Consider the following 24,605-nt stretch of genomic DNA (forward strand, 5'->3'; position numbering starts at 1 on the left):
AAATTTTAATAAAAGTTCTCCAGAAAATTTTTCAATTTCTTTTTCATTACTCCGCGTTCTGGTCACCATCGTGGTTTGCTTAAGGTCGCTGTCAAATGTACATACATACATACACAAGTTAATTGACCACTCTCCATAGGGGCTTTTCAGGGCTAACACCCACCCATTCCACCCAGGGGAGGACATCCACCACACAGTAATCTCGTGCGTGGGAAATTAACGTCTCCTACCCCTAACCCTGCAGGAGACGGGGCCTACGGTTTATTCGTCCTTATCCGAGAAGACTAGAATATCTATCCACTTCTTGATTATAGAAAGGTAGAAAATTCTCCTCACTTATTTTAAGACCATGAGTATTGGTCCAGCCGGGGCTCGAACCCTCGACCTACTGCACAACACAATCCGGCGCTCTAACCAGTTGAGCTAAGCGGGAGTAAAATGTCAGTTCTTTCACACTTATGTGCAAGGGAAGGGGTCATGTAGTCAGGCGTGGCAAAACCCAGAGGTGATAAGGGGAAGGGAGAGAGGTAGGGTTCTTTCACAACGGTTGGTGGGTGCAAATGCGCTGTGGAGAACAAAAAATCTTCATATTGCTTCCCCCATTCATGACATAAAAAATGTTACAGCCTGTGATATATCATCTTCATACAACCGAGTTTAGCCTATTCAGGCGGAATGTTTTAGTACCAACGCGTAGACAACGCAGACGAATCGCTTGTCACGTCAAGTCATCTCATCACATCTAAACTTAACGCAGTGTAACCATTCAGAGCCAAGTAGGTACTCGTATTTACTTTATTTATGGACAAAAATGGACCCACCCCCGTATCATTATTTACCTTTTGTAAATACAGCTATAACAAATTAGAGAAATTATAGGATTCCAAGACAAGAAATACAGTAAAAAGTGGTCAAATTTCCTTGGCTGCGAAATTCAATAAGTATAGCCAATGAAAATCGAGATGTTGAAAAAAAAAAAAAAAACGTCAGAGAGAGCCAGGCTTCAAAACGATGATTGAAATGAAAGACAGCTGGTTTTGACACTTGAACACTCGTACGAAATGGAATAAATCAAGATTCAGTAAATGTGATCATGCAAAGTCTGATACATATTTGGAAAATTATAAAGAAAATATCCCTACCCCTCGGAAGAAAGCCAGCAGATTGGGACTTTGCAAATGTCTACTTCAGAGCCATTAGGGGAGACTTTTGAACAACAAAATCCAAAAACAAACAAACAAACAAATGAATGCACAAAAAGGAACGAAAAGATAGAAATCAGGCCTTTAACCAAGAGAGAAGTCAGATTTATTCAGAAATGGGTTTGAAATGTGATAAGCTCAGCAAACCATACTGGGAGAACTAACAAACAGAATGATCATCCAGTATAGTCCCTGAGAGACCACACATAACAAACCTGAATACTAAACAAACTGACTACTGTCTGGAATTAAAGAGACTGGCACAAAGAGAAAAAAAAACAAAACAACAAAGACAGAGGGAAGCAAATAAAATAATAACATAACATAAACGAAAAAAAAAATACAAAAAGAAATATAAAGAAACAGAGAAAGCCGTCCTTGGCCCCAGAGAGTACCTAGAATTAATCAGAAGTAAGTTTGAAATGCGATAAGCTCAGCAAACTATACTGGGAGAACTAAACCGAAAATGATCATCCAGTATCGCCGCTGAGAGACCACACATAACAAACCCGAATACTGAACAAACTGACTAAACAAAAGGGCAAACAAAAGGACAAACGAAAGGGCAAACAAAAGGACAAACAAAAGCACAGAACAAACAAACAAAAGCCTGAGCCATAATGGCAGAGGTGACACTGTTTCATCCAAGATGGTATCACTGACTGACTTCTTCCTCAGAGCTGAGCTGAAAAATAAGTCTAACATTAGAAAGAGATTTATACCACAATAACATAAGCTAAGAAAGTACAGTAGTTTCTACCCTTTTTTTGGACTTAAAAGATTTACAGAGTACAGCTTTGGTTAACTGAAAGTATTATATAAGGAAGAGGATACAAATTTTTCTTTTCTAAGTTAACTAAAAGCAGCTGGTGTTTTTTTTTTTTTTTTTTTTTTTTTTTTTTTTTTTTTTTTTTTTTTTTTTGACTAAAGGAGATAACTATAGATAAGTGTCTTAATCAAAGAACAAAAGAACTGATAACAAACTTAAGGCAAAGTAGATAACTTAAAGGTACCTTGGAATATAAACTAATAAAGGTGGATAAAGCTCATAAAAGAAAACAATTCTGGTAAAAAAAAAAAAGCCTGGCTCTCATTGTAAAACAACCGAAGAAGATAAAGGGATTCAGATCAAAATGAACTGTAAATCTGTGGTTAAATCCAAACTAAAATAATCTTACATCTCAGTTGTGAAATAAATTGATATGTTAGAATCAATGCATTTTTCTTTGAGAAAATAGGATTAAAATCATCGAAAAATGCCATATTGGAATTTTTATAAATAGTATTAACCCCCCCCCCCCCAATTTTTTTCTCCACCTATTTATTTATTTTTTTTTATTACAGCTAGAGAAATTGGAGATTTTGAGATATTTGTCTGGTTCAAAAAAATAAAGTAAAATAAATAAATCAATGTGGATTTTTTCATTTAATAGCCACTGAAAAATTGGTGAAAAAATCGCAATCAAAATGGGTCAAGCCCAGGACAGAATTTTTTTTTTTTGATAAGAATGAAAAAAGGTGCAGCTTAAATTCAAAATATGAAAATTGGGAGAAAGAGAGAAAGAGAAAAGAAGGAAAGAAAGGAAGCGGAAACGTGAGTCACATGCAAAAAACTTCTCTAAAATATTAAAAAATTAAATACAATACATCAGACAAATATTTCAAAATCTCCAATTATTAAATTAATTATTTTGTTTTTGACAATTAGTTTTTCCGGATGCCCGGATAGCGAGATTTTCTTGGTGAGGCTTGAGCCTTGGGCTGACTGAAGGCCATTGGATCAAAGAACATAGGTGGAGGAACAAAACTGTTTTCTTGTGGGGGTGGGTTGGGGTCCTGCAATAGTAAAACGGAAACTGTCAAAGCTATCTGACCAACATAATGGGCTATCATCAAAAAATTTTAATACTCTGAGTTGTAAATAAGAAAGTAACAATTTGTTGGGATAAAGAAAACACCAAAGCCATCAGAATATACCAAAAAGGAGTAAAAATGATGAAGGATGGAAAGATTGAAATGAATTAATGAAAAAAACTCAAATAGAGTTCAATTATTTAGCAGGTTAAGTTTGGTATGTGAAATTAGTAAAACTGTGAAAATAAAAAAGCTGGTTTGATTTAATATGCATTTTTTTTTTAACAAGACTTAAGAGGTTAGCTTCTAACAGCTTTAACGACAGTTAAACTTTTAAAAGTGCATTATGAGACCCATCACCTTAGTAACCGACAAAGAAATACAGTGCATTCAATCAAAACCTTAAATCCTTTATTTGTATATTATTTTTGTATAAAACTTCCTTGAATGGCACAAATCATTAAAAACCACAACACATGTTAATAGACAGCTAAGATGTGCAAAGTTTGTTTTTAGGAAGGAAGTAATATTATGAATCATCAGAGGCATGTTAGATGAGTTCCAATTTTCCACAAAAGTGAACAGACAAAAAAAAAATTAGATCAAAAATGGTTAAAGTTAAAATTTGATTTGTGAGATGCAAGCATTGAAGTACAAACAGTCAACACCAAAAAAAAAAAAAATGAAAAGAACAACTCTAAAACTCAAACTAGCCCCATCCAAGGTGAAATTTACAACTGCTTTCCCATCACTTTTATATTTTTTCACTTTCTACAGTTGCCACATGGACTCTGCCTGAGCTAAGCTTCCTACTGCAGTTGTGAGGGCAGAATTCAGTTAAATACCTGGGGCATCATATAGCTACGGACTTCAGCAGAGGTAAGGGAAACAGAGCTTGATCGGGAATGCTGAAAACAAAAACGTGTGTATTGAAAACACAGGAAACTGGAATGCATTCTCCATCAGACATAACAAAACACAGGAAGGGGAAAAATCCCCTCTCCAAACATAAAACCTATGTTGCCCAGGGATAACCTGCTGTAGCTCAAGATGATAAAAAGTTGTGCTGCCTCAGATGAGAAGGCAAGTTTTTCTGAAATTTTCCTAAATATCTAAAGTATTTATGGTGTGTCTCATGAATGCGTACGTGATATTTCTACCAGGTGTGACTCCAGCATGCTAGCTTTTAAGCTCTCATTGCAACCAAAATTAAGCATCTACAACTTGGGAACATTTAAAACAACATGTACCCATAAATTGAAAATCAAAATCACTCATTAGAGTGGGTAGGTTTGGAAAAAGAAATTCAAAGTGCCTCAAATAAACATCACGCAACCTTTTGATTAGCCTTCAAGTGCTTAAAGCTTGAGTTAATAAGCATTATGTACTATTTCACAGTGCCTATGATAAATGTTATCTTCTCAAAGCATAGCTTTCCAGTGCAGTCTGTTTAAATAATGCATAGTATTTAACATTTACCATACACATTTCATTGTGATGCATTTAAGCATTTATATGCAGCAGTGACAAATTTGCTTATTAGTTATATAAAATTAAATCATCTTTACATTCATTTTTACCTTGACTTTGAAATTATAATAGCTATATGAATTAAAGGTAAACAAAACAGAAAATGATGTAAAATGAATTAAAATGTCCATTGGATCAAACTCAAATTCATAACAAACTAGGCTTTAAAATCGCAATTCACCTGTGACTGTTGATCGCCCCTGTCCTCTTCTTCATTTCTTACAAAAAAAAACAGACATACTTTTTTTATGGCAGCTGGATAGCCAAAGAATGATTACACTAAAGACTGAATAAAATATTGTTGTATTGAAAAAAAATTGCTTCTAAGAAAAACTAAAACACCAAAGATGAAATATTGGATGAGAATGACAACAGAAAAACTATTTGTAGAACTCTGGGTCTGTGCTTCCTACAAAGAATTTAATTCTTTGCGATGAAAGAAAAAATAGTTGTGAGACTTCTGTAGCAAGAGAATAGAAGATTAATCACAGCTTCTCTTCTTTCAAAATGACCAGCTGAGTTGACCATTATCTTCAAGAATGTAAGCCTAACTAAGCCTCTTTTAAGTTTTTGAAAACACGCGGCCATTTGAAAAGAAAGGACTTGGTCATTTATATCACCTTCAATCATCTTACCGAGACGAGGGACGTGACGAAGGATTGCCAATTGCAGGCTGTTGATCAGCACTCTGATCAGCTACAAGAACAATGTAGAATTCATTTTAGTCAATCATGAAAGTTGATAAACATTAGGTCCATTACTCATTCTTGCAACCACTCCATCCAATTATTTTCTAATAACCAGCCCTAGAGTTTCTCAGGGTCAAATAAATACTTGATCCACAGGAAAAATGAATTAAAATCCATAAGAGTAACAAGGCTTTATTATAATAAGGGACTTTTTCCCAACGTATCGTTTAGTAGGACTTAAAGACTTTGATTGCCTCAAAGAGGTTCGACTGTAGTTTCATATTGACAAGATATGAAATCAAGTGACAGTATGCTCAAAAGAAAAAAATCTTCAGCTGTCAAGAAACAAACAATGCATGACTCTTACTTGAAGTCACAGGAGCAGGTACGAAGAAATTTCCTTTGAATTCAGTAGTCGGACCGGGCATCATGGGAAGAAGACCGCTTGGAAGTGGCGCAGAAGCATTAGAGCTTTGGCTACTTGGGTTCAAGACATCCACATACTTCTTAGCTGTGAGGAAAAAAGCAGTCAGAACTACTCTGTAACTGTTTCGGCATCAATGCAAATTATTGACACACCAATTTTAACAATTGTTCTAAAATCAGAACAAGCTTTTTCAGTAATAAAAGGATATGTGTAGGTAAGGTTATGAAGCCAAGAAAAGCTAAAAAAGGTAGCCGCAATGCACGGTTCTGGACTACAGAAGATAGAACTAAGCTAATTGGATTAGACCTTACAGAATAATTTGTTTTTAAATTCATGGTCCACAAAAAAACATCCCATCAAATATGCTAAGAACTTACCATGTCTTCTGCCACCATGTGCCAACCGTGAGAACTTAGAAGGTGTTGTAGGAGTTGTCATTCTAGGTGGCATGCCTGGACTGGACTGCTGGCCGGCAGGAACATTTGGCAAGAATGGGACCCCAAATGGGGGAGGAGCTGCAGAAGTGTCATGGGCACCATTCATTGGTGAGCCTGAAGTAAAGATAGCAATAATGTATTGACTGACAACTTTCATTAAAGATGCCTTTAAAACTCAAAGGTCTGCAAGTACGTCCTACAATGACAACAAAAATCTTCACCTGCACTAGGAAGGAAGCCATTACTGAGTGGGACAGAGGGTGGCCTACCACCACCAAGCTGCATGTCACTTGGAGGTGGTGGTAGTGGAGCTTTCTCCTACACAAGACAAAACAAGAACAACATTATTGACAACTAAAAATATTATAACGAAAGTATTGGGGCTAATTTGGTCCCAACTTCTACTAAAAATATGATACAAATATCATACCTGCTCATCTTCTTCAGTGTTCACCCACTTTTTGAGGTCCTCGTCCCAGTAAATCTATTTTGACGTAAGATTATAAAAATGGTTGAGTTAGTTGAATGTAAAAAAAATGAAAACTTAGAACAAGTGGGTAAACAATTTAAATACTTAAAAATTCAGAAAGCAAATTCAGGTGATGTAATATTAGTGGCAATGCAACTGTACCGATTTCTTTTTGTCATCTGGAAGAATCATTTCATTAGGACCTCGAGGCATGACTTTGGAAATTATCCCAGACAGACCTGAGAACCAGCCACCCTGCAGAGAAACCAAATTGACCATTTAATCAATTAAATCTCATCTCAAAAAGATGCACTAAGCACTTGACTGGGTCTGCATTTGTATAAATTAGGTAACATATCCACTGGACAACTTTAGAGGCAGGGAATGAGGGAATATATCCTATTCTACCACAGGCAATTAATCCAAATGCTGATTGTAAAATCTGCCACAAGCTACAAGCTTGAATGCATTCCAATGCAAAAGACCATGAGACAGTTCATAACTCATTTTAAGAACTGCAGTGGAATGATTGTGCATAAAGGGAACACTATTTATTATTATCTTTTCAACTAACCTGATTGCTGTTCTTAGCATTCTTTTTCTTCTCAGATGGTTTAGGCTTTGGTTCTTCTTTAGCTGGTGGCTCAGGCTCTATAACAGGAAGGAAAGCTTGTAAGACAACTTGTACAATCTTCTGTTGTACAATATTGTGTCATAAAATAAGTCATATCGTCACTCAATACCTTTAGGTGGTGGGGGCTCAACTTTCTTTGGCTCCTCTTTTCTGATGCCTTCTGACCATGATGACTGGTGGCTGTCATTCCAAGATGGCTCCTGACGAGTGCCATTCCAAGAGGGCTCTTGACGACTATCACTCCATGAGGGCTCTTGACGATTATCATTCCATGAGGGCTCTTGACGATTATCACTCCATGAGGGCTCTTGACGATTATCACTCCATGAGGGCTCTTGACGATTATCACTCCATGAGGGCTCTTGACGATTATCACTCCATGAGGGCTCTTGACGATTATCACTCCATGAGGGCTCTTGACGATTGTCTTTCCATGATGGCTCCTGGTAACTGTCATTCCATGCAGGCTGCTGTGGGTAATAAGGCTGGTCTCCCACTTCAGCTGACTGCTTATTGACCATTGGTTCAGGAAATTGTTGTGACACAGGAGGACCTGGCACAAAGAAAGGTTGCTGTGGAGGAGTATTCACTGCAGATGAAGGCTCTGACCAAGCTGCTGGAGGTTGGGATGCTGTGCTTAGAGGAAGCTGCTGCATGGATGATGTTCCTTGTACTAGAGGCTTTTCAGGCTGGGTAGGTTCTAGATCCATACCACTAGACCAGGAATCTTGATAGTGACCAGTAGTTGAGTCCTGTCTTACAGGAGGTGCTGTCTCAGTTTGCTCTGCACCCTGATGTTTGGGGGTAGGCTCATATCCTGAGAAAAAGGAAACTGAACTTTCTGCAAGGGGATCTTCTGCATCACCTTCACTTTCTGTGACAGAACTGCTGATCTGAGATGACTGCTAAGACAAAAAAAAAAAGGTTAACTCTTATGTTGGTGGCACTAATTGCTGACTTTTACACATTATCTTTATCTTGACTTTCAAGTGGGTTATTTGATATACTGGTCCATTTTCCATTAATACATGAAAGTTGTTCAACTTTGTTTACTGAGGCACTTGCACTGTGATGCTGGGATCCCATTTAACCAAACAATAAAATAATTTTAAAAAAACCCAGCATAGACCATGTATTATACTCTCAAGGAACTGAATTTCAAACAAGCAGGTTTAATTTTCAATAACATTCCATCACAACCCCTTTGAGCACTGTAATAAAAACCTCTTCATGAAAAGTTGATGATGGCTTGTAACTTTTGATTCAACACCTGAGACAGCAACCTGACTTGTGAATAACAACTCTTTTTTTTTTTCTTACATCTTTAACTTGCAGAAGCCTGTCTAACATTTCTGTCATTTCTGTAGCAACGGCCTCTTCACTTTCAGGGATTAATCTGTCTGTCAGCTGAGACACAAAGAAAAGAGATTGCAAGATTCATTGATATGGAACGGCACCTTAAAATTTGAAACAAAATGTAGACAGGGATGCTATTTTTATCTAATTGCCAATTAAAGTACACCATGGCTAGTATAGAAAATTCATTAACAGACTCTTGGCTGGAAGTCCTTACCTCTTTGATGTTCTTGGTTAGGGCAGAGTTAAAGTGGTGAGGATGTTTAATGATTGTGCGACCAATGAGGTCTGCATACTGTAAAGCCTTTTGAGAAAAAAAAAATGAAGTAAGTCCAACATTGCCTTTTAGTCACATCTTACACTCCTCATTCAACAATGCTACAGAACCAGAATTATTTACTACATGTATATCCTCTTTAAAAAAATGCTTTCTTCTAGTAAAGATTTAGTTGTGAAAAAAAAATTGATCAATTTCATCACAAATGAACAATTTATATGACTGACAAGAACATCAATTCTTTTTATCTTTTCTTACCTCATCAGTGAAACCTGCCTCAGCCAACTTGTCTGCATGGAGATATTTGTAAGTCTAACAAAAAAGAAATTAAAGTAACATGTTTATTATGAATTCATATTTTTGGTGAATTCTTAGGATTAAGTTGTCATCATTTCCTATCAAGCTCAAATCAGGATTTTTAGCATAATAGTAAGATACCCCACTCAACCACACCCACAATCAAATTCCTTTACTACATACCTGCAGAACTGGGATATAATGTTCTTCGTTGTTTAGGCTGAACGCATACTCTAGAACCTGACAACAACAACACAAAACAAAAGACTAGTTATCTTCTTTGTCAGAATTCACTGCGTTGCAAGTGAATTTTTCACTTCATACCTCCATCATCTGCAAGTTTTCAAGAGGGATGTGTTTCCCTGTGAGTGGATTCTTCCTGCAAAGGAGAAAAGATTTATCAAGGTTTGGTGATGCCTCTTTTAGTACAAAAGGATAAAAAGAAGTCCCTCACGGTTGTGGTACTTAAGAATAAAGTGAAGGAATTGACTGAAATTAACTAAAACATTTCCGTGGGTTTATCAGTCTACAACAGAATTGTTACAATTACCTGTGATCTACTCCTATCAGTGACATCTTCGTCTTATCGTCAGATGGAAAACCAAACTTTTCAGAAGCCAATAGGTAGCATAAGTGTGCTTCCCAAACCTGATCATTAGCCACTGAAAAAAGGAAATCATCATTTGCATCTTAACTGGTATCATTAGCGGTAACTTCATAGTGAGGATATAGCCGATTCAGTATGCAAATTAAACGCTGAAATATGTAAATAACCACTGATGCCACAATAACTAGCACTCTGATGGTAAATTAGCTTAACTCATAAATACACTGTTTTTATTTGACTGTTTTGTTCAACACAAAGTACTTTGTATTCAGTGCCCTTAATTATAATAATCGATGTGTTAAATGATAAAATGCACCACAATGCAGAACTTACTCAGAGTATCTCCTAAACAAATGATATTCTTCTTGTTACTCTTTGGATGCTGACGGGGTGGATTCGCCACCATTGCTGCAAGATTGCGTTGCCAGTCATCAGGGGTCTGTAAAAGTTGAAAGGTTATTAAAAGATAAGAGGATAAGAGGGATGCAACAACTCAATAATATGGCCTAAGGCCACATCTATGGAAGAAGGTGGCTTTCCACAACAACAAAAGAAAAGGTTTAAGCTGGGCTTTCACTCACCATCAGTGCAACAGGTTGTCTTCCTGAAAGGTGATCATAAACTGTACGGATTGGATCAAAATCAGTCATTGTCCTCATGAACCTGGAATTCAAAATATAAAACAATGAACTTGAGAATTATCCTTGAAATAAGATGGACTTAAACAAAATTACAAGAAGGCCTTGGTTAACGGAATCCCGATTAAGACCCCTGCACTGTTTAACTATGAAATTCACTTGAGAATATTGATATATTTTAACAGATGATTAACTAGATGGTTTAGCACCAATAATGGAAGTTCTTTGCTTCAGCTTTACCATTTCTCTGTCAGCTCACTACAACACCTTCTAGCTCACAGGAGGTTTAAGGCACTGTGAGAGTTAAGCATCTTTCCCACAATGTTCCAATACATGCTGGGTTCACACCAAAAGCTCTTGGCAGAGAGTCCATTGTGTAAACCACTAGGTCTCCCTATCTTCCAAATTTTTTTCAACATATTCCTTACCTTGTCATAACATCATTCTGCACTTTCTTATCCATTTTTCCTGCCAGCATCATAGCATGTCCCCACAAACCATATCTCATGGTGTACTCTAGGGCATCCTAAACAAATAATGGTACAGGTAGCTATAGTTGTGCAATTACTGTTTCCATGGGCAGCCTATGACTGGGTTGCTGGATCATGCCAGCCAGGGGAGGGTTTTTTAATTTTGTGATAGGCTACTGAAAAGGGAAATATTCTAGTCACCCAAACTTTACAAGTGATGCTGACCAGTAACTGTTGTTGTTGTTTGGTGAAAATTAGAAGCAAGAGCTGTTGGTAAAAAGCCTATATTACCTTAGTTGCACCTGCTAAAAGCATCTCTCTGTAAACTGTGACATGTTTGTTCTTTTCAGACTCAGAAGCTGGCAGGGCATTCTCAGCAGATAGAAACTCGTGCTGATCTGATGCATTAGATGTCCGCCAGTTTGCCATGATGATTTCAGCCAGATCAGATGGTACAAAGGCCTGAGAATATAACAGTTAGTTACTTTTATCAGGTTTTGAACCAAACTAAAGATAGCCACCGATCTCTTGTGACAACAATTTTTTTTAGTGGAAACACTACAAATTAAGAAAATGGGTGAGGGCTATAGAGGAATGGACAAACAGATGGGCCAAACCACATGACTCTCAAACTTGAGAATCATTCACAAGTACTCACTCCACTGTGCTTGACTAGATTTCCAAGAACTTTCCATATGAGAGATTTCACTACTTCAACAGATGTGTTTGTTGTAGCACTCTGTTGTTCACAATAAGCCATTACTTCTGTTCTACTTGAGTACAAGCTAGTTTTGGGAATGAAAAAAAAAATCAAACCTTCAGTAATGCAGTTTATAGTGAAAGGTTACCAAGTTGTGTTTCGTGAGTATTTCTCAACATCAAGAGATTTTAAAATAATGAGATGTATTAATTATTGAAGAGTTTGTTCATTATTATCTTTTAGTGAGAAAGGACATATCACTACACACTGTGCTTCTATACAACTTCACTTTCAAATGGAATTCTGTCATCAAATCAACTATTTCTCATAAGTTTGAAAGACACAATTAACAATTTTTTAAAAGACTTTCATAGAGTTGTTAGCTGTCTTAGCAGATGCAGATCATGAACTAACCTTGAGAGTGGGCCTGGAAATGCTTTGATGAGATTTATCTGTTCTTCGTTAAACACCATCTGCTCAGATGGGAACAAAATATATTCTCATAAATTTCTACATAATTTAACTTCATTTCATACTGTAAGACTGTAAATGTGGTAGAAATAAATGCAATAACCAACTCAAAGTTACAGTAAAAATTCTATTACCTCTTCTTTTGGAGAAAGTGCTTCATAGACATAATAAGAAATGACAGGCCAAAATTGTAAACCTAGCTATCAAACTGAAAAGTTTTAGAAGGAAAAAATTATACACTGCCATATCCAAACATAGAAAACCTTTCTCAATTTTACTGAGATCCAAAATGTCATGGTAGGCATTATAATCACGATTATAAGCTAAATTACCCATGCCTTTTGATTGGTTCTTATCACAGTTTGACATCATCCATGATCTATTATTGAACAGCTGTGTGCCAACACCAAATCTGTTTGTTAATTTAAGTCTGTTTGTTAATTTAAGTCTTCCCAGACATAACTCGGCATGAATAGTTGTAGTTTGGGTTTAACTACCATAACAAAGAAACATTTTCATCTAGCTACCCATGGATATGCATTCATCAGGTTTGGAACAACACAGTCTGGAATAACACTTTTCAACCATTCAGATCTATCGAACAAACCTGAACTGTGGCAACCACACACTTAGGCTGTTCGTCTTCTTCCTCACTGCCTAAGAGGGAGATCAACCTGTTGCCACTAAAGCGTACTAAGGGATGTTGGACTCTGTACAATTGTGGAGTCAGACGTGCTGGTTCAGTTTCTTGCACTTCAGTCTGAGCAGCTGGGAACAACAGAGAGAGAAAATTACTCTAAAAGTGTGTTCTGAACACCAGAACGAAAAAACCACATCATTTTTAACCCTTCCCAACCTAACATCAGTATCCATATTCTTCACATTCTTCTCTGCACATCTCTTTGTTACTAACAAGGAGAATCACAACTAAAGCTTCTTAGGGTTGACAATCATGTTCCTAATTCTCATGATTTCAAAGAATGATTCAGCAGTGGCACTGTAGGGAGAAATTAGATTTTGGTCACTCCAAGGAGCTCTTTCACTCCCAAGATCTCATTGACAATTCTTCTCACCATCTGCCATACAATTACTATGATGTTGCTTTGGAGAATTTGATTGCGGTTCAACTTATAATTCCCTAATTAACATTTTTATTAGTTCTCCTCACTTTTCTGCTTGATAATGTATTGATACTGTAAGGAGAAATTCTGTCTTGGTCACTCATGGAAGTTCAAGGGTTAGAGGGTTGCCTGGAAAGTGGCAGGTATCTAAAATATACTAAAAGGCTGACATTCCCAAAATAAATTTTCTTGCAAATTATAGACTTAAACCTGAGAGACAAAAACCACAAGAAGCCTGGAAATCAGCCATAGTACTCAAAAGAAAATTTACAAAGGAAATCACAACATCAACAAAAAAACATCAATACATACCCTGCTCTGGCTGAGAGTTTTGGTAACCAGGAGGGTACTGGGTTCCACTGTAGAACTGAGCCATCTGCTCTGGGGTATAGCCCATGTTAAAGTATCCCTGCTGGGCACAATACTGTTCATAATGTTGTGGATAGTAATAGTACAACATTGTTAAATACTGGTACATGTCCATGGATTGAGTATCAGGATATGATGGGTAGCCGTAATGATGAGAGGGATACGAAGGTGATGAATAGTCATAAGCAGGACTGTTTCTATCAGATAAAGGAGTGCTGCGTCCACTGTGGTATGAATGAGGATATGCAGGGTCAGAACCCCTGTACAAATCTTCTCTGGAAGTTCTACGATCATCATAACTCCTTCTTCCTTGTCTTGGGGACCCGTAACCGTAATAAGGATCCCTGTTGTCATAACTCTCCTTTCTGTCATAATTTCTCCTTCGGTCGTAATCCCTAGAATCATAATCTCTTCTACTGTAGTCACTTTCTCTTCGATCAAGTTCCCTTCTGTCACGATTATCATACTCCATCCTTTCATATTCCATTCTGTCATATTCCCTTCTACCATAATCCCTTCTGTCATGTTCTCGCCTGTAATCCCTTCTGTCATCTTCATAATATGGGTCCCTTCTGTCTTGGTCATAATAATGATCATCTCTGCGCCTTGAATTTTCTGGTGAATCTGCATCACGAGGGTCACTTGAATCATACTCACGCTGAGGTCTCTCATCAACTCTGCCACTTGAATCAAAAGGATGATTGTCTCTCTCTTGTGCAGAGAGAAGAGATGAGGAATCCTGCACCGTGTTTGAGAAAGACTGCATTGGAACTGGACTCTGGGAACTCTTATCCACATCAGATTCTTTCTTCTTAGGTTGCTTCTTCCCCCCCTGAAGCAAAGATGCCAATGACATTGGTGTTGGTTCTGGTTTTGCTTCAACCTTGGGAGGTTGCATAATTTGTTCCTGTGCAGAATATGATGTTGTTTTTGACATTTCAGGTGGTAGAGCCATGGACCCATGGTGTGGCCCTGAGGGTTGTTCTGCAGTGCTTCTGGGTAATTCATTGGGGTTTAATGTAACTTGCTGGTTAACATTGTCACTTAGAGTTGGAAAGACATCTTTGGCATCCTGTGGCTGGAAATCTGGTTGGTGATTTACTCTAGAGTGAAGAACAGGATCCACACCAAGATGAGCTGGAGGAGCAGCAGGCTCAGGTGCTGCTACTCTTTGATCATGACCATCAGAAGTACTGCCGGAAACATCAGTAGTAAATGGCTGGATATCTGGTTGGTGATTTACACTACGGTGGGGGACAAACTCCTCACCCAAATGAGGTGGAGCCATATGTTCAGATGGTGCCATTCCTTGATCATGACTCCTTGAAACAATGTAGGAAACTTCAGCTGTATGTGGCTGGATATCTGGTTGGTGATTTACTTTAGGGTCAGGGACAGACTCCCCACCAACATAAGCAGACAAATCAGAAGAGAGAGGTGGTGACCTTCTTTGATCAAGACCACTGGGAGCATTGAAGGAAACATCAGCTGCACATGGCTGGACATCTGGTTGTCGATTTACATAAGGGTAGGTGACAGACTCCCTACCAACATGAGTTGGAGGAGCAGCAGGCAAAGGAGGTGCCATTCTCTGATCAAGACCATTGGATGTCGCCAACACATGTGGCATGATTGACTCTGGACTTTTAGGAGGTAGAACTGGATGTGATTGTTGAATAACATCAGGTGGAACATTTGTGGGTGGTGGCAGTTGCTGCAATGCGGGTGAAAGGTCTCTTTGCTGCATTTGTCCTGTTGGAGGTATCAGCTGGAAAGGAAAATTAGGGAAGTCTACTAAGAGTGATCATCTTAGAACTATTCCCTTTTTTCATTACTGTTAATATCTTTTCTGGCTTAAAGATGTCAAATAAATGACTACCCAATCAATGCACCATGATGACATTCATCTTTTAAATCCCTCAGCAGCTCATTCCAAGAAATCAAGGCTTCCTTCTAAAGTAATATCAGAATGCAGCATTTAATTGTTAAGAATGATTATGACAACTCCTACTGACCTGTTTTTCAGGTGAATAAGATCTTTCATTTCCATGTGGCTCAGATGAGTCAGTTGTAGCCACTGCAGCAGGAGCTAGAACACAGGGTGTTGGCAGATGAGCACTATTCATCCACAAAGAAGTCCGAGGCGAAGAAGCAGGTGCCTTCCCAGCCAGCTGCTTCTGGAGAAAAGCAGCCTGAAATACATCACGAGGACTGTCTGGTTCTGCAAACAAGTGTTCTTCAAGGCTTGAGGATTCCTTTGCAGATACCTCGAGGTCTAAAGAATTCACTTTTGCATCTGGCTCTTTCTGAGTTGATTGTGTCCCTTCTGAAGAACAAGAATCCATCTGTGGAGTTTGCTGCACTTGTGAAGCTTGCTGCATTAGCGGAGCTTGCTGAATTGGTAGAGCTTCCTGCATTGGTGGGGCTTGCTGCATTGGTAGAGTTTGCTGCATAGGTGGTGCTTGCAGCATTGATGGAGCTTCCTGCAATGGTGGAGTATACTGCACTGATGAATCTTTCTGCATTGGTAGAGCTCGCTGCATTGGTGGAGCTTGCAGTATTGGTGGAGCTTGCTGCATTGAAAAAACTTGCTCCCTGGGCAAACCTGGCTGCATTAGTAAACCTTGTTGCATTGGTGGACCTTCCTGCAATGGTGGACCGTGCTGCATTGGTGGATATTGCTGCATTAATGGAGCTTGCTCCATTGGTGGACCCTGCTGCATTGGTGGACCCTGCTGCATTGGCGGAACTTGACACAATGGTGGACAATGTTGCATTGGTTCAACAGCTGCACTTGGTTCAACAAAGCCAAATGGAAGTTCTTTTAAAGGAACCTGGCCTGAAGACTGCTGTCGTGTTTTCTCAATTTCCTGGCTTGGCTCAGTTAATTCAGAGGAAGTATTCATTAAGGTAGCAGGTGAGAAAACTCCATTGTGCTCAACACTTGTATTTGGGGCCAGTATGCTATCTCCCATGTCTTGAGGCTCTCCAAGATTTTGCAAAGGTGCTGAGGCAGGAACATTATCTGCAGTTGATAAACAGTTTATATTGGTAACATAGGAAAACAATAACACACTGCATCCCTGGTGAGAAATTAAAGCTTTGGAAAATTTTGACAACAAAAATGTTGATTGTCATAACTTTTCAACATTCAGTCATCAAAGATTCTGGAACAAGATACATGCAATGGCTGGAAAATATACTACAGATTTACTGAGGTTTATACTGACTACCTGAAAAAAAGCAATTGGGGTGCCAGTACAATTATGTCACAGATTAACTGTTAAACTATGCAATCTTAATTTTTATCTCAACAATAAAAAAGAAAGTTAATGATCACCTTCTTGGTTGAACCAGCTGCTTAATTCAGGTTCTTGGCTCCAAATCTGTGGGTAAGGTTCACTATTGCATTGCTGATTCATCAGAGGAGGGGCACTAGAGGAACTATCTTGGTGATAGGAGCCCATCTGGAAATGTGCCATAAAAATTCATCAATATTTGTTTTATGCAGGGGCAGTTAGGCATTGAAAAAGAGCAATTGCACACTAAATTGTGCAATTCTAGATGAACTCTTATCAATTTTCTACCCTGTCTGCAAACATTTCTTGCAAATTTAGCTCTGACAATTTAGTGTTAAATAAGATAAAACAAAATACCTTTCTTCCAATCCTCTTTATGCTTCAGAAAGCTGTTTGCTTTTAACTTACCTGAGCAGACCCATCAGGCTGGTTGAACCAGTCAATTGCAGAATTCTGCTGTGACGCAGTCTGTGGTGTTATAGGCCGAGGATATTCTGAATATGTATATGGGGTGTTTTGTTCCCCAACCCCTGCATGATCCATTCTTGGTACAGGTGATTCTGTGGTGGTCAAATTGTTCCTGTCATGTTGATTTCCCTCGGGAAAGCTTCTCTGTAAAAAAAAAAAAAAAAAAGATAAAAATGTCTAATAAATTACTTGATTGAGAACTTGAAAGGTCCAAATATAATTACTAGCAAATGACCTTGTCAATAAACAACAACTCTTATGGTTATATACAACAAAGACTACAGAAGTCAGGAAATAGCATTAAAAATTCAGTGATGTATTTATGCATTCATTGTCCACCAATCAGAAACAAGACATTCTCATTTTTTAGTTAATAATACTGAAAAACACCCAAAGAGCAAGGAAAATATTCTTACCAGATCATAATACCATCCTACATGATTATAATGGTTCTGATTTTCTTTTCTCTACAATCCTAATCACGTAGGATCACATCAAAATACACAAAAGTGATGGTCTTATGAAATAATTGTGACCAACCAATCAAAATAATTTCATCGTCTTTGTGGTGTTTTAGAAAGTGGCATGTTTCATGCGTATAAAAGCTTAAATTTGAAGAGGGGGAAATAATGGATTCATGAATACTTTTCTATGACCTATTTGTGCATTTCCATGGAACAGTCAGAAACAGGATACTTTTATTGAGTCTATACTAATGCTAAAGAACACTCATCCTTCACACGCCAAAAGAGTGAGAAAATGTTCTTATCAGATCCTAATTGGAACCTACATGATTATTATAATTGTGGCTAGTAGTGTTGCTTTGGTTCTCAGCCATGCATTTCCTTCCTGATTCATCACAGAGCATGTACTCAGCAACAAACAGGAGAGAAATGCATGGACTGGGGAACAGGAAATAACCAGAGGTTTTTCTCAATAAATAATTTTAAGAGGAATTTATCAATAAGGTACATTCTGGACTCAGAAGACCTAGTGATATGTTATACACTCAACTCCTTTACACCCTAACATCAGTATGCATATTCTCTGTAGAATTGCATCATGGATTAAAATCTCGCATTCTGATTGGTTAATTAAGCAAGGTATTTACCATGGAATTGCGGATTGAAAATGAGACTAGGTGATATTGTATATATAACAACCATAAGTTATGCTGATTTTAAGGAAAACCCATTACTTGACTCATGAATTGCCCATTAAACTGTACTTGAAAACCATGTACAATTTAAGGCAGTGTACAATTTAAGGCAGAATCCTCTTGTCGAGTAATGAATTTTCCTATCGTGTTCTCTCAACATTTCCTAGGTGCTGAAAAAGATAATTTGTTTAACCTTTGACCCCTAAGAGTGACTAGCATCTAATTTCTCCTTACAATAGCATCCCTGAATCAAATATTAAGGTACAGCGCTGCACTGGTATCGCAGAGGTCAGTGGTTCGAATCCCATACAGGCCTGATTTTTTTTTTTCAGGTCTGATTTTTGTTATCGCATAAATAGCGCTCTCTACAGCGAGGATTGTGCATGATACGTAATAAGGAAATAATCACCAACTGAAGAAGCTCTGAGTGATAATAAAACAAATTCTCCTTGTCAGCACCTCAGGAAATGTATAGAGAGCAGTATGAAGAATATGCATACCAATCAATGTCAGGGTATAAAGGTTTAACAATCGAGAGCTTCTGCTTAGTTGGTGATCATTTTCTATACTCTTGTGACTTAATGTGTGATTCATGGGTGATATCTAAGGGAAAAATTAGAGGCTACTCACTCTTTGGGGTTAGATGGTTAATGAATAGCTAACCTGCACCGCTGCATCAGGTTGAAAGGAATCAAAAAAGTCAGCCCCAGAGGATGATCTTTGTGAAGAATCCATTTGTGGAGTCATAGACTGATTAACAATATTTGCGGCTTTTGGGTAACTGTATGGGGAGGTTTCTTCCTCAACCCATGTACTTTGATCATGATTGTTATCCATTATGGCTGGAGATGACTGTGAGGATGAAGTAGTACTCCCTGTCAACTCGTCCTTGTAGTGTGGAGGAACAACAAGTTGAGAATCACTATAACCCTCCATGTTTTCCTACAAAATAGGAAAAGTGTGAATGGGCATACTGATTCCAAACAAAAGTTGATAAAATTTAATCTGTTAATTAATCCAAAAACCACTACTCTCATTTTGAATACATTCAAACTGCAGGGAAAGTATTCTTACCGAATCATAATGATGGGCGATAGTATTGCCAAGCAATACATCTAATTCAACTGGCCACTCATCCCAACCATCAAACTCATTCTATGCCAAAAAAAAAATGATAGTCACTGTTAGGCAGGTATATTAGAACAGGCCATTAGGCTGGTTGGCCATTAGCTGTTGAGGAAAATGTCTACAATTGTCTCCCCTTTTTATATTTCTTCATCTCTTCCCTAGCACGTAGCAATATTTTCCACCAAATTAAAAAAAATTGGTATGTCCCTTTTTTGCCTTTACAATGTTTAGTGTTTGCTTGTATACCTCAACATTTTGAAAATTATCTGTGAGTGCATTTTTCAGTTCAAGGTTCCAAGCTGCACTCATTATAGTCCCCATAGGGTGGAGAACAAGAGGTTGCCCCCTTTCATCTTAAATTATCGTACCTGAGCATTAAATTTAAGACAGTTGCCAGCTGAATGAATTATTCCAGAGACAAGCACACAGGTGTAATGAGTGCAATGTGTAATATTGAACCAAGAGTCCTTCTCTGCTTTTTTTTTTTTTTTTTTTTACATCAATAAACTACCCTTTCTGTATTAACCAGGTTTATGCGATGAAAAATTAATATTCATGTCTCTGTCAAAATTTTTACCTGTGTACTACTCATAAAAGGATCCACATTCCCTGGTAGAGATGTTGCTACTTCAAAAGAGTTTTGCAGAGCTTCTGATCCTGTGAAATGATTTTCACTGAAAGGAGGCAGTAAAAAAATGGTCATTATCAACACCCCTACTTTAAATCATTCTCAAAATAATTGAGTGCTAAGAAAAGTATCTTTTTGAACCTAGAGACGAAAATCTCTGGAAATCACACTGGTCTCCGAAACACAGACAGTTAACATTTACATCCTTAGATCAGAAAGCATATTCTCCATTCTGTTTTCTAAATATTTCCTATGATACTGACAAGGAGAAGTTGTTTAACAGTCTACAGCTTCTTTAGTCTGTGAAACTGGTCTCACCTAGAGTGGAGAATTCACAATTAGAACGTGGGAGTTAAGAAGATACACAATGTACCTGCTTGATTGGTGGTTCCAAAATGAGTCTTGTTGACCTTTATTCTGGCTAGAACCACCTTAAATTCAAATAAAGATAGTTACAATGATAGTTATAATGATAAATACAATACTGTGTTGTGACAATAACTACATCTATCCATAGTACATAAATATTGTGACTCTTGTATACAGTTACCAGACTGTTATAATATTAAAAAAAAAAAAAAAAAAACATGTACTGTAGCCCCGGGCAAGTTATATACTAGGTAAATTAATTCAGAGCAGAATATAAAAAAAAAATGCCTGTTTACTTTTATTAGTAATCAATTATTTAGTAAAAATTTGTGCCATTAGTAAACTCCCACATTTTTGCTTATGTTGCTCTGAAAAAAAGGTAGATGCTGAACTTAACTTTTCAAAATTACCTATACTTTGCTGTAATTTGATTTCAGATTGTAATGTATTTTCACATCTAAATGCTCTTTTCCTGTGACATTGATTTAGTTTGATTAGATGAAAAGACATTTCACTGCACATTACAGAAAGTAGACAATATTCAACACACATGCCTGTTTACAAGAAGTGAAATAAATATTTTGCTTTTCCTGAGTGCCATCTGCACAGAAAAACTGCTTGCTTAGGTTACTTAATGTTTTTGATACAAGAAGTTCAGCCGTGACTTTGATAAACTGATTTAAATATAAAACAAATATATTATAACCAAAACTATTCACGGCTAATCCGCAGATGGTAATTTCTATTCGATTCAAAAGGTTTGTGTTTCACAGTTTCAAAATCGGCTTGTATCGCTCAACCGGAAGTAACATGTGTGTAGATAGTGTAACAAATTTACCTTCACAAACTTTTCAAATGAAAACAAAAACACGCAATTGAAAAATAAAAATTGAAACTAATCTCAAGGAACATGATTGTCCCACCCTCCCAATATCTATTTCGACCTTCGTGACATCCATAACATTGATTTCGAGGCTGCCTTTTGCTGGTCGAAATCGAGAAGCTGGTCGAACAGGTTACAACGCGATAGTTGAATTACAGTGCATTACAAGCGTTACAAAAAAACTTACCAAAATATTGAGCGGCATTAAAAACGCCTGGAATCTGTGCCATGTTATAGGCTGACCTCAGTAATTCTTTAGAGGTAGAAACTACTAGAGCGACGAATGTGTAGAACGAATTCACGGTGCTCAAGCTAGGATTTCTCGCACCTATGAGATCCCCTAATCCATTACGGAGTTCTGGGACTTCCTCCCGACGGGACGAAGCCAGAGATCACCGATGGACCAAGGGAAACATCAGTTTAACAGTGCAACAACGTGGAATGAAGTTTGGTGAGTCCAACAAAGTTCTCGAAGATATAAACTTTTCTACATATATGCTAATCAATTTCTCTCCGCGAACTCACCACAGCGAATGATTCCGCCACGTCACTTCACGCATTGTTTACGAAGGTTCTCCGCTGATGTCAAATTACGGAAGTCTCGCGCTCTCGAACGTCTCACCGGAAGTGAGTTGAAACAAAGATCAGATTTGAGAAACGCTTCTTTCCAAGACCTTACGTACAAACTAGCATGTTTGACTTCCGTCTGAGCTACTAGAGGGTTAAATATAAACGTTTATTGTTCTATGAAAATAAAAAGTGCTACAATATTAAAAAAAAAATAGTTTTGGTACAAATTTATTAGACTTTGTCAGGATAATTTATGTGCATTCTTGTGTATTCTTGGCCGTAGCGAAGGAACAGCCTCTACTTGAAAATGTAAATTGATACATCTAGTGGTGGAATATAATAAAAAAGCCTTTAGTGTGTTAAAATCATTTGAAATGTTAAGATTAGCTTTTTAACATCGAATCTTTCGAACCGAATTCCCGATTTTATGAATCATAGGGTGCGCAAGTAAAAAACAACCGTGAGAGGCATGAATACGTCGAAAAAGAACCATTTCACGAGAGAATTCAACTCAGTGGTCTATGATGAGCTTTACCAAAACTGTCCCGTTTGAAAATCAGGGCTAAGTTTGTAACTCAAACCGGCAAGCATGTCAGAATCTAGTGCCACAAATCACGAATGAAAATCTCTTACCAGTGGTAGGTCGAATGATCGTCAATCAAGCCAGTGAATGTACGTAGTTGTTGTCTCCCAATCCAGCATCAGACAACATCAAAATTCATTATTCGTGATGAGGATCGATCGTCTCAAAGAAAGACTGTCACATGACCCAATATCATTAGTTCCCAGGCTATTGTCATTGAGGATTTCTGAAGATATTTCGGTGTCACGTTTCGGACGCCGACACGTATCTTGTCATCTGGTTACGAATGGCATCTGATAGTTTACAAATGCAACCTGGATATGAGATGAATCAAACTTTTTCCGCTTTTAACCCAGATAAAGCCAATGAAACGACCCTCACTCAAATCTCTCGAAGATGACACCCCTAACTGGGACGAACAACTTTCTACAACAACTGGAATCTTAGGTGCTTTATCTGACAACAAACATTTATTCTGGGAATATTACATAACCGAGTAGGTGACCCCTAGCTTGTTTAGATGATAATAATAATAATAACAATAATAATAATAATAATAATAATAATAATAATAATAATAATAATAATAATAATAATAATAACTTTATTTATCCTGGTAAAAAAACCGGTCAGTCGATCAAGATATAGATCGACTGGTATTAATCGGTGACCAGTTAAATAGAATTACAAGCAATAAGAATTACAATTACAAATCTAAAATGTATAAATTATATATAAAAATTACATTTAACTTGTACAAATATGATTTACGCTGTCCGTGTTTACGAGGTAAGTGAAAGTTCTGCCTTTAAATTGTGCGAGTGTTGTGAGCTCGTGAATCTCTCTTGGCAGTTTGTTCCAGGCACTCTCAGCCGAAAACTTAAACGAGGTCTGTCCCCACATTTGGTCCTAACTTGTGGTAGATCTAATATTGTTAGATCTCTAAAGGCTCGACAGTGTCTCTGTGATCGTTTCACTAAGTACCCTGTCAACTGCTTAGGGCAGTTGAGGTTGTTAATTATCTTGTAAACATACTGTAGCTTGATGAAAAGGCGTCTACTGTGAAGTGATAATAGTTGTAATTTGGCGCGCATCTCCTGAGTACACGTCTTACGGTCAGCATGCAATATTATTCGCATTGCTTGGTTTTGCAGGCGCTTTAACGTTGGGCATTCTCTTTGCTACATTCGCCCCATACAACACAACCATAGTCTAACAAAGGTAATACAGTCTGCTTGTAGATTCTGAGCAAAATATCGCGACTAAGAAAGGATGAAATTCTGTTAAGCAGTTTTAGTTTAGGGTAAACCCTAGATTGTATATAGGCTACATGTTTGCTCCATGTCAGACAATGATCGAGGTAAATTCCTAACTACCTAAAGTAATCTGACTGTTTCACTGGTTTTCCATTGAGGATAATCTGTAACGCTCGGGTGTTTTTAACAGCGTGCTTTGATCCAATCAACATAGCCTTGCATTTCTTGTGATTACTGATTAAACCGTTCTGATTCCACCATGTTGCAGTACTTTCTAGATCTTTGTTGACACGTTTTTCTGCAGCACTTACATCTTTTGCGTTGGCGTGGATTTCTGTGTCGTCGGCGTATAGTACGACTTCGCTATCTGTGCAAGTGTCGGTGATACCGTTGATATGGATGTTGAATAATGTAGGTCCTAGAACCGAACCTTGCGGAACTCCGCGCGTGATTAAACGACGTTCGGACTCGACACTTCGACGAGACGAGACATTTACAAGACAGCTTAGCTTGTACGTTGAAATAATAAATTAGTTAATCAATCATTAAAGTTTCAAATGTTGCGTGAAAAGAGAAGAATCACAAAGTTCTTTAAATAGGGAGGTGAGTAGGGGTATGCAAATCCGCCGATCCGCTACGATTGGATAACCAAATCCGTCAATCCGTTAAAAAAAAATTGTTCAATCCGAATCCGTTCGCTACTTGTCTTGTAAA

General features: G+C 37.7%; 1 protein-coding gene across 4 annotated transcripts; it reads right to left on the reverse strand.

Annotated features, from left to right (window-relative positions):
- Nucleotides 1-777: 777 nt before the first annotated feature.
- LOC111329661 (uncharacterized) lies at nucleotides 778-22,808 on the reverse strand. 4 transcript variants are annotated; one of them, XM_088757401.1, is made up of 33 exons: nucleotides 22,686-22,808; nucleotides 20,604-20,661; nucleotides 20,180-20,276; nucleotides 19,549-19,629; nucleotides 19,138-19,416; nucleotides 17,256-17,459; nucleotides 16,889-17,015; nucleotides 15,564-16,573; nucleotides 13,492-15,316; nucleotides 12,666-12,826; nucleotides 12,002-12,060; nucleotides 11,546-11,672; nucleotides 11,179-11,349; nucleotides 10,846-10,943; nucleotides 10,361-10,442; nucleotides 10,113-10,218; nucleotides 9,723-9,834; nucleotides 9,497-9,551; nucleotides 9,356-9,412; nucleotides 9,134-9,187; nucleotides 8,816-8,902; nucleotides 8,563-8,649; nucleotides 7,352-8,147; nucleotides 7,183-7,259; nucleotides 6,771-6,863; nucleotides 6,570-6,623; nucleotides 6,361-6,457; nucleotides 6,080-6,253; nucleotides 5,643-5,786; nucleotides 5,222-5,282; nucleotides 4,768-4,804; nucleotides 3,902-3,964; nucleotides 778-3,038 (listed from the first exon to the last, which is right to left on the reverse strand). In XM_088757401.1, the coding sequence occupies exons 3-33, from the start codon at nucleotides 20,192-20,194 to the stop codon at nucleotides 2,907-2,909; spliced, it is 6,525 nt and encodes a 2,174-aa protein (XP_088613527.1). In that variant the 5' UTR covers nucleotides 20,195-20,276; nucleotides 20,604-20,661; nucleotides 22,686-22,808; the 3' UTR covers nucleotides 778-2,906. The 4 variants fall into 4 exon arrangements, with proteins under 4 accessions (XP_088613527.1, XP_088613525.1, XP_088613524.1 ...); XM_088757399.1 differs by lacking the exon at nucleotides 22,686-22,808 and adding an exon at nucleotides 21,670-22,012 and having other exon boundaries at nucleotides 7,352-8,144; XM_088757398.1 differs by lacking the exon at nucleotides 22,686-22,808 and adding an exon at nucleotides 21,670-22,012.
- Nucleotides 22,809-24,605: the final 1,797 nt, after the last annotated feature.

This window comes from Stylophora pistillata, chromosome 4 (genome assembly GCF_964205215.1).
Source record: "Stylophora pistillata chromosome 4, jaStyPist1.2, whole genome shotgun sequence".
Taxonomy (NCBI): Eukaryota; Metazoa; Cnidaria; class Anthozoa; order Scleractinia; family Pocilloporidae; genus Stylophora; species Stylophora pistillata.

Excerpts from the sequence above, each read along its gene's own strand:
- LOC111329661 (XM_088757398.1), bottom strand. The coding sequence starts at position 21,712 with ATGGCACAGATTCCAGGCGTTTTTAATGCCGCTCAATATTTTG. Across the intron at positions 11,350-11,545 it reads ATCTAGTCAAGCACAGTGGA|GCCTTTGTACCATCTGATCT; the intron begins GTGAGTACTTGT and ends TTATATTCTCAG. Across the intron at positions 3,039-3,901 it reads GTAGCTATATGATGCCCCAG|GACCCCAACCCACCCCCACA; the intron begins GTATTTAACTGA and ends TTACTATTGCAG.